This window comes from Alosa pseudoharengus, unplaced genomic scaffold (assembly GCF_046254945.1).
Source record: "Alosa pseudoharengus isolate Yale_2024_CS ecotype anadromous, Long Island Sound unplaced genomic scaffold, YU_APseudo_1.1 YU_APseudo_1.1_scf_1, whole genome shotgun sequence".
Classification (NCBI taxonomy): Eukaryota; Metazoa; Chordata; class Actinopteri; order Clupeiformes; family Clupeidae; genus Alosa; species Alosa pseudoharengus.
Genome location: NW_027468564.1, coordinates 56,107,660 through 56,117,659, shown reverse-complemented (window position 1 = coordinate 56,117,659; position 10,000 = coordinate 56,107,660). Strand labels below are relative to the sequence as shown.

Sequence of the window (10,000 nt, the reverse complement as noted above, 5' to 3'; positions counted from 1 at the left end):
ACAAACTTCTGTTTCAGAGAGTCTTTCCAAAGCTTTGCTGTCAGGGGACTTCAACTGAAGTGCTCTTGACCACAGTCAACTCGGCAGGGACTGACTGCTTTTGCAGCCTGATCTTCTAGGCTGGTCTTCTCATTTGATGTTTGACACTTATTAATGTTTTTGTAAATGAGTGAAGCTTTTTTTTTAGTTTTAGGGGTTGTTGTGATAAACATAACTTGGTTACTGTGGCTGAGTGGCTTTTGATGAAAACTGAAAGGCTAGTTAACAATCCAGTGTTGAATGAATCAACAGTCGGAGTTGTAGAGCAGTGTGCTGGCTGGTAGCAAACTATTTTTGGACGGAGACATTTGACAGGAAATCTTAAAGACGCCTTTTGTTGCAGCAGCAGAGAAGCTCAAACTCAAAAGTAAGCAGAGATTTCTTTCCCCTCTCTGAATAGTTGAAGACTTCTCCTTTTATTTCTGAAACTGTCTTCTAGGGATATTCTTAGTCTGCGGAGTCCTATAGCAACACTTCTATCAGTGGGCAAAATCTCAAGAGTGCAAGTGTTAGCGGCACTCTGTCACAACACGCTCATAGTGAAAAGTCTGGACGGATAGAGTGGAGGTGTCCAGTCACTGCTGCGGAACTCTCCGGAGAGCGCGGCTGGGTGTGAGAGACCACAAGCACCAACTGTCCTGGGAGGGGCGGCTAATATGGGATGGCTGGAATGGCTCAAGGTCCCACTGTTGCTATGGCAAATCCTCAGCTGTCCTGAAGGACTCCATTGACACTGTATATGGACACTTCCTGTCTGCAGAGCCGGTGCCCACACTTAATGGGAAAAGATGTCAGACATGGCATGGCAGTAAGGTGATCCCACCATTCGGACAGCAAACTGTTACTGACACCATTCATTCCCACACATGTCTACACAGCATGCGGTGGCATGGTGTTATTGTGGCCATTTGTACAGTAAAAGAAAAGTAAATGAATTGGGATAAACATACACCTGTTTTTAACTGGGCCTTAGCTTCACAATAAACATGGCTCCTGGGACTAATGTATCATGAGGAATTACCCAATCTGATGGCTTCATTTTTAACCTGAAATTAAATTAAATTAAATTTTAACCTTTGAATTTTATACCTCAGCTGGTTTGGTCTTGACATGCAGGATGTAGGCCCTACACTGATCTACATTTATTTGTGCTGTGGTCTATGCAGGATGCAAACTGATCTACATGTATTTCCTGTCATTAGTCACACACATACGCTGGCTTCTCTTAATATAGGTTGCTCTGCCATCCGGCAGAACTCATAATCACACCCCAGTTTACTGGACTGTGTGAAGCGCATGCATCTTTACTCTGAAGATGAGACTGATCTATGTCAGGAATGAGTGCAGTAGCCTTGAGGATGGAGTGGTGTGACATGAGGCCTTTTATTGTGTTTGTTTAGCAGACACCCAGAGAGTCTGGCAGCACACTTGGCTTCAGCTGTATCAGGGCTGCAGTGCAGCCAGTGGCCACAGAGTGGCGCTGGAGCGTTTGGGTTCCTGAGGACCAGAGTGGTCTCAATGTGGTCATGCACTCAAAGTGAGTTTCTTGAAGAGTGTGGGTAGTTAATGATTTCCAATGTTCAATTTGTGTGGGTGCTTGTGTGTGTGCTTGTGTGTCTGTGTATGTGTGTGAGCAAAGGACAAAGGCTTCTGAATCCCAAATGGAACATACTCTTTTTTTATTAAGGAAGCCATGGGCAGAGCAACTTCCTGGTCCCGTTCGCCTTCACGTTTGGTCCCGTTGCCTTGACAACACACTCCAAAGCGCAACAGATCGGCTGTGTTTTGAAAGCGGTATGGCTGCGATTTCTGGGAGCACTCAGGGGCCTGGTGTTTCCGTTGGCTCTCGTGTTACTGCGTAACAGCTATACTGCATGTTGTCGCTTTTTTGTAGGATTAGGTTTCCAATATGGCAACTCATCGATCATCACTCCATATGGCTAACACATTGCTCCGTGCTGGGAAGGTAGATGAATCAGCGGTCCAGTTTTCATGGAAAATAAACACTAAACGTTTCGTCCGAAGAGACGAGATCAAAATGTCTTCTGACCCCAGGCCTTGGCCTGTGTCCCTCACCTCGGCACTCTAAGCGGTACGCTTCTGTGGGAACTAGCGCACAGGACAGGCTGCGTGTCCATTGGAGAGGCATCAAGGAGATATCAGTGGGAGGAGATAAACAATCACATCCCTGAGGCACAATAGATGTCCTTATCTGCCAAGTGTCCAGCATCCTCGTCGACAGACAGAGATAGGCCATATAGACACCATCTACTATCCACCAGTTTTCTGTCTGTTTTCAGATAGCCTTTTTTGGGGGGATAATTCGTAGCTTGAGGTCCAGCAGAAGGGGGCATGACTCCAGATGGAGGAGTGCTCTGGCTGTGGTCAGCGGAGCTGCTCGGTCCCTGACGTGCTGTCAGGATGTGTGTTTGGTCAGCAGCACCAGTGAGGGACTGGTCCCTGTCCTGCAGCAGGGAGCCTGACGGGAGGAGGGAAGCAGCTGTGTGACTGCAGATAGGCACACAAATAACAAACAAACCTGGGCAAGAGCACTGTTATATGTGTGTGTGTCGGTGTGGGTGTGTTTGTGTGTGTGTGTGTGTGTGTGTGTGTGGGGACAGTTTTGTATCAAGACAAAGAAGCATAAGGCCATGCATGTATAAACATGCATCCAACAGCATCACCCGTCTGCATGCCTACAGAAACTTGTTTCTTAACAAAGTTCTTTATTTTGGTAGCGGTATGGCTGCCGAGCATAGAGTAAGGTTACATTGTGTAAGGTTGTGTAACGTTGTGTAAGGTTACTGAGGTTGATCTGAGAACAAGTCAGACACTTGGTCCTGAGGTGCCAGGGAACAGGGCAGTAGGGAACATGCTGACCCCAGGCACACGTGCAGGAAGCTGGCCTCCTGTCTGCCATTCAGTACAGGACCGCATGGGATATCCTCTCATGACTCATGATTGAGTCTCCTGTACCCACGCTAACAGCCATTATTATTATTCTTAATGTAATAAGAATAGAATATGAGAAACGTTAACATTTATCCTGGCTTTATCGTGCAGGAAAATCTCGGTTCTTTGGAAACCGCACCTTTTTGGCGTAGGATACGCACGTTGGCTGCCACTGTTGTTGTCCAAAGCCACTTACGATGTGCTGGAGTGTTAATGTGGGAATGTGCTGCCCAACCCATCTGAGGGGCATGTCAAATGTGGATCAGTTTATTTTCAGATGCTGTGCCAGTGTGGTGTGTGTGTGTGGGTCTCTCTCTCTGTGTGTGTGTGTGTGTGTGTGTGTGTGTGTGTGTGTGTGTGTGTGTGTGTGTGTGTGTGTGTGTGTGTGTTTTATGGGCAGTATGGGTGTGGGCATATTTGTCTGATATCAGAAGCAGCACAACAAATGTGAAATATTCCTTGCTACTGAGATATCCTCTCTAAATGTGTAATCCTGAAACATGACCAGCCCTTTGGACGGCGCTGTTTCATTTTAAGGTTTATTTGTATGATGAGAGCAACAGCGTGTGGAGAAGTGATTTAATACTGTCTGGAGTTTGGAAAGGTCAGAACAATCAAGTTTGTAAAACAAACAGCCTGAACTGTCCAATGAAGGCGTCAGTAAATCTGCTCCATTTTGCAAAACGGAAACTAAACTACTCTTACATGATTGTTGGGTAATTTTGCTTGTCGACGAGCAGTGCGGAATTATGGGTACTGACATCACATGTATGCCAGTTGCGTTTGAAGTAGCTACTGGAGCTTGTGATGTGTCCAGTCGGTTGATTTGTGAGCGGGACAGCAAATGAGCCTGGTTAGTGGACTGCTTGTTTTGGAGGGGGATGGACATCGCTGGATGTTCCACTGGAATTCAAATAGCTGTTTCATCAGATATGAGAAAGTGGTCCAGCCAAACACCCCAAGCTCTGGCTTGACCCTAAGCACAATAATATTTAGAGGACTCTCAAGCTCTGTTTGTGAAGCTGCGTTGGCAGTGTTGGGACGGTGATGAGTTGACGATGTGAATGGAATCAGGTTTTCTGACCAATTCGCTGGGCTTGACTCCTGCGGCTCGGAGGGTTCTTTATGGCTGAGATGACCCACATTCTAGGCCTGGGCTGCTGAGCCAGAATCAGAGTCTGATCAGGTGCCACTGAAGCCTGATGGCTGATGCCTTCATGTGTTGTTGTGGCTGTGGAAGCCTGCTCTGGTGTGGGCTATTCTGGCACTGGGTCCCAGCCCTCCAGATGTGGCCTGTGAGCGAGGCTGCAGTGTGCCCAGGCAGCGGTCCAGGGAGTGCAGCCGTGTCCTCTCCGCTAAACATGCACAAGTTGAGAAAGAGGTGATGTGTTCGGACTCCTTTTTTAGCCTGCGATGTGTGTCCAAACCTCCAAACACAATGCAAAGCTTGACCAGTGTTTCAGTGACTGAACTCTTTTGGGAACTGGTTTGGGTTGAAGTTTTGCAATTGCCTATTCCCTATGAAATACCTGACTGAGTGGCTTGTGGCTTTAAGGTGCTCAACCTAAGACCTGAGTCCCCTGCAGACTTCTTTAGGACAGGGTTGAGCATGAAATTAGTCACATCAAGATGATTGGAGTTCACTCATATCCTGTTTAATTACTGAGCATGTAGTGCATTAACAACAATCCTATCAAGTCCCAGTGAACTCCTCTCATTGACAGCGGGTTAAAAGATAGCCAGCTTCAGGAACAGCCAGCCCTTAGCAAGGGGTCAATTGCAGCGTGTAGCCTTCAGTACACATACTGCAGAACTTGCCCATTGCTTCTCTCCGATCCTTCCTCTCGCACCTCAACAACTGGACCTTTGTCCACTGTTCCTATGCGAACCCCATGGGTGGTCAAACAGGCTAAGCAGCAGACTATCCCTCTACAGGAAATGAACAACAACCCTGCAGCCTCCATCACGTCTCATTACGGAGAGAAGTTATTATTTACTTTACTGGTGTGAATTTACCAATGTTCTCACATCCAGAAACAACAGATGAGTTGGAAGCCTTTCATGGTCTGCCTTTCCTCCTTGTCCAACTTATTTTTTTCCTGAATCAGTCATCTATCATTTCAGCCTGTCATTCTGCTAATTAGTTACCAGCTTGGCAAGGGGATGCAGGGCCGACACACGTATCAAATGCCGACATGTCGACAAGATCGTTTCAGCGCCCTATTATTAGCAATATCCTTAGATCTCTCCTTCTTCCTCTCTACTTGGAAAGTTCTAGAGCAGAAGAGAGACAGAGAGAGACAAAGAGAGAAATAGAGAGAGAGAGAGAGAGAGAGAGAGAGAGAGAGAGAGAGAGAGAGGGAGAGAAAGAGAAAAGTGATTCAACCATGCAATAGCCCTGATCCACAGGTTTGGGAAATGACTGGAGAGGGACTGCTACATTTTAATAAGAGCGCCCATCCAGTGGTGTTTAGACTTCAGGCTGAGACTACCTGAACAGCAGCCAAGACAAGCAGCCCTCCAGGCTGGGCCTCGCTTACTCTCTCAGATGCTGGGAAGACAAAGGCCATGCCTGACACATTTTTTAAAAAGCTACTTCATCCTCCAAGGTGGTTTCTGCCGAGTGTTTTCTGTTTCGTTGTGTGCAGTGCGCTGCATGTTTTCAATTACACGTCATGCTGTGAGTCTCCGGCTCCACATCCATCACACTCATCATGCTCATCGTGTACAGTGTGGCTCGCTAGGCCACAACAGACAACGCTGTGGTTTTGGAGGTTCCTGAATACATTTGTGCGCATAGTTCATTCGCAAGATTCAAAAGGTGTTTGTATTTACTTCCAAGTCGCCATAAACTTTGTTTTGTTTGTGTAACTTTCTGTGTGTCCGTAGTAGATTACTTGGATGAGATTATATACACAATTGTGTATATTTGTTAAATACACAGTTGTTAGTTATTATAGGAGTGATGTTTAGATATGTATATGTGAGTGTTTACTTTGTGGCTGTAGAAGTCAATATATTTAATCTTGTTTACATCTGTTTAAATATGGTCTGTTTATGAGTGTGTGTTGGAGTAAAATGTCTTGTCTTGGCCCATTTTATTGAGCCGTCCTATGCTCTGACCAGCTGATATTGTTGATAAATATTTATATCGGCAAGTCAGTGCGGTCAATGGTTTTATACAGGTGTTCAGATACATAGAAATGAATAAGCAGCTTGCACATAGTGACTGGCTTTAGATGGAGAGGCCCCTTTAATTAAGAAAGGTGCAAATATCATCAGACATTTTCAGTAAAGACACCTCAGAGATATGTTGCTTTTCACAATCTGCACACTTTCTTCTATCAGTTCACCAATCTGCAACTCTTATGGTAGTCCTAGGGTCCCACGTAACAGTACGATTACGGTAAAAGAGGTTCAATAGTTGTCAGCCACTGATATCTTTATGAATTTATCATACACCTAATCAGGATGTGAAAAGTATTAAACATAGTTGTTGTGGTAGATAAGTAGATTAACGGTAAAGACATAATGTTGTGGCAAAAGGTGAAGCATTACTTCCTTAACAATTCACACCTAGCAGACAAGTGCTGGAATTAAACATCCTGACCTTTGATACTGTTAAGAGTTGACTTCTGTATCAGAACCAGTGAATCATCTGTTTCATCTTGGGCTTTCATCTTGGTGCATCCGTTACTGTGGTAATATCTCTGACGTCCTTGACATTTGACAGAAACTTTTATCTGGCCTGCCCAAGAAGTAAAAAAACTACAAAATACTAGTATTCACTACGGACTCACAGTGCGATAGTTACTAATTTGGAAGGTTTTCAAAGGCAGCATTTCTTGTATTTTTCTTTTGGTTTAATCAGCTCTAGTTCCATATGTAGGTAGAAGTCTAGGTGAAGTGTGTTCTACTGTTTATAAAGGCACACTATCCACTTCCCCCCACTGGCACAGTGTCTCACCATTAATCCGACACAACGTGCATGCTGCCAATATGCCAATTCTGTATGGCTTCATTGACTCCTGGACACCAGAGGAAGAGAGAGAGATTCAGAGAGAGAGAGAGACTGAGGAGAAGGAGAGTGATTGAGAGACAGAGTCTGAGTGGGAGGGGAAGGAGAGGTCTTGAGTTTCACTCTCTCTGGCCCTGGTGCTGTTATTGAAAGGTAGCTGGTCCTTTAAGAAAGTTGTGTCATTGGCGCTGCACAGCTCAAACTTTTTTTTTCTTTTTCTAATTGCCGTGACTCCTAATTTGGGATTTGTTTGAAATCCTGAGCTTGCCCTCTTCAGCGTTACCTTGGAAAGAGCTTCCTCCGCGGTGAGATTAAAAGGACAGGATGTCTGATTCAGCCGTTAATGCCCACTTGGACGGAATTATATCTGACTTTGAAGGTTTGTCCTCTTCCATGCCTCATTTTACCTCATTACCACTTGATGTAGAAAAAAGGATTAGCTATTATAACAACTGGAGTGTGTATCTTAGAGTGTGTTAAGTATAGTTTAAGTTAGTTAGTTAATTAGTTTAAGTGTACAGAGTATGGGGAGACTGGATGTGAGCATCCATCAGTGTTGATTGGTTGAGTGCCACTTTTGTGTGGTTGTGGCGGTGTTGAGTGAGTGAGTGTGCATGTGCGGGCGGGGGGGCATCATGAGGTCGTATGAGTGTGTGTCTCCTCAGCTTACTGCATTTAGCCTGCTATTGATTTCCCCATTTTGACCTCCCGAAAGTAGACAGTACTTACAGCAGCTCGTGTCCACAGGAAATCTCCCCAGATCAAAACACTGAGGCCGTGCTAAAGCACGTTTACCCACAGGGTAACATCTGGATCTCCTCCATACACACAACACACCCCTCCTTCCCCCTCTCCTTCACAACTTTACTCGTTTGCGGTTCTCTTTTTCCCCTCCATTTCTTTGGTTCTTTGCGTTCCCAGCTGACGTCTCTGCGTGGGGTCAGATGAACGCCGAGCTCATCCATCTGATGTATGACAGCTTCTTTTGTCTCCTTCAGATGGTTATAGTAGAATATCAGCTGTTGCTAGACTATAGGCGGTCCTCATGTAACTGAGCCTGCTTTTTAACAACTGTTAAAGCACATTTGTTGGATGAAGGAACCTGCTGGTTGATCCTTCAGATTCCCATTTGTTGTCACACATGTTAAACGAATAGAAGTGCTGACGAAATAGCACTATAATCATTTCGCTTTTGAATCAGAAAGTCATATCAGAAGACTTAGGCAGATCTTGTAGGCAGATCTTGTAGGCAGATCTTGGCCTCTTTTTCCAATTCCCCTTTTCCCCCCACTGTAAATAGTAGTTTCCATGGTTTCCCATTATTTATGCAAAGTAAACATTTAGCGGCGCACAACAGTAACTGAGATTAATGGTCAATAATGTTATCATTGCCCCACATTTAACAAAGTGCAGACGGCATGTGCAGTGCGAGCAGCCAAATTGAAGTGCATTTAGAGCAAACATATGGAAAGAGTATTCCCTAAAATGGGCACTCTTCCCTCGTGCCCTCAGCTGACTGTAAAAGGAGTTGGGGCCAGCCAGGCCTCCAGAACACAGAGACACACACAGGGCCGTGCGCGCCCAGACGGGCGAGTGTGTGGACCAGGGTTGTGCACAATTCCAATTGCAATTCTGCTTCCTGTTTGCTACCTCAATTGAAATGCAAGTGAAATTCAAGAATTTAATTGGAATTTAAGAGCCAGTTTCAATTCAATTCTGGAATTTTGCACAAGCCTGGTGTGGACGTGTGTGTTGTGGATCTACTGTGGAGGGCGCCAGGCCCCTGTTGTGCGTGCTGCTGCCCGTGAGGGGGTCTCCTGCCGCTGAGGGGTGTGTGTGTGTTTGTGTGTGTGTGTAGTGGGGGGGGGGGGGGTGTTGCGGGGGGCGGGGGGCGCTTGTGCAGAAGAAGGAAATTCCACAGGAAGCGTGGGCTTAGTGGTGCCAAGAACATGAGCAAAGAAGAGTGTGTGTTCCTGAGCAGTCTCTGGAAAGTAAGTCTGTTTGTGTGTGTGTGGGTGTGAGTGTGTGTAAAGAGCAGTGCACGTAGGCTGTCAACATGTTTGTGAAGCTGCTCTCACATGCATTCAGTGCCCCCCCCCCCCGCTCCTTGCAGAGCTACACGACACCACATGAAAAGGTTGGTAGGTCATTCTCTTCCTGGCTGTCTCTGGCTTCATCTTCATCGCATTTCAGTGGCAGATTTCAGAGATGGCCTCATTTCCTCTCAGAGCAGTTCTGCTGTCACCGTCATCTCAGAGGCTGGCATGTTTTAGACGGCGCTTATCTGACCGCTGTGTGGGGCTTCAGCAGATGAGTCGTCCACCACGTCACCGTGGCAATCCAGCGTCCTGCTGAGGGAAAGCCGAGGGAAACTGATAACCTGACATCTCTTGTCTTATCACCGTCCCGGCTGTCAGCCTCACTGGAAAATCCACGTTGGCGTCCTGTTGTGCAGCTCAGAGAGCTGGTTTGGCTGCACATGGCAGACGACAGCAGAGGTTTCACATTTCTGATTTAAAAAAAAAAAAATCCTTCCCCAAAACGACTTCCTCTTGAAAATCCCTTAGTTAGCAGATGAGATGGCGTTGTCAGCAAAAGCACTGAAATGCCAAATGGTGTCGGCCTTTTTTGTCCATAAAACTTTGAATAGTCTTCTAATCTAGATGCTGCATTCCCATCACCCTCGTTTTGGCCTTTAAAGGCTAAATGCTAACGTACAGGGGAAACACAGCCCCTGTGGCATTGCTGTCTGGTTGAAGCGCTCCTCTGTGGTCAGCTGCGAGTGTAAATCCAGGATTCCTGCTCCTAAGGCCTCTGTTTACCCTCCGCGGGTTCAAAGAGGAGGTGACGCTGGCCCCACCCCACCTGTTGATATGTGGGGAGGCTGGAGGTACCTGGGGCCAAACAACACAGATCTCCACCAGCTGTATTTCACTGGGGTCCCCTCCTCCACCTCCTCCCCCTCCTGCTCCTCCTCCTCCTGCCTTAAGG

The 10,000-nt window shown here is 46.3% G+C and overlaps 1 protein-coding gene across 2 annotated transcripts in view; it reads left to right on the top strand.

Moving 5' to 3' along the window:
• Positions 1-10,000, top strand: part of septin9b (septin 9b) — a 61,637-nt gene that overhangs the window by 133 nt on the left and 51,504 nt on the right. Inside the window, exon 1 of one of the 2 annotated variants that reach the window (XM_076294041.1) lies at positions 7,268-7,388. The exons of the other annotated variant lie outside the window; for it this stretch is intronic. Within the exon in view, the coding sequence (XP_076150156.1) occupies positions 7,334-7,388 (55 nt within the window). The 5' untranslated portion in view covers positions 7,268-7,333. Of the gene's footprint in view, positions 1-7,267; positions 7,389-10,000 lie in introns of those variants that run through there. 2 annotated transcript variants of the gene reach the window in all.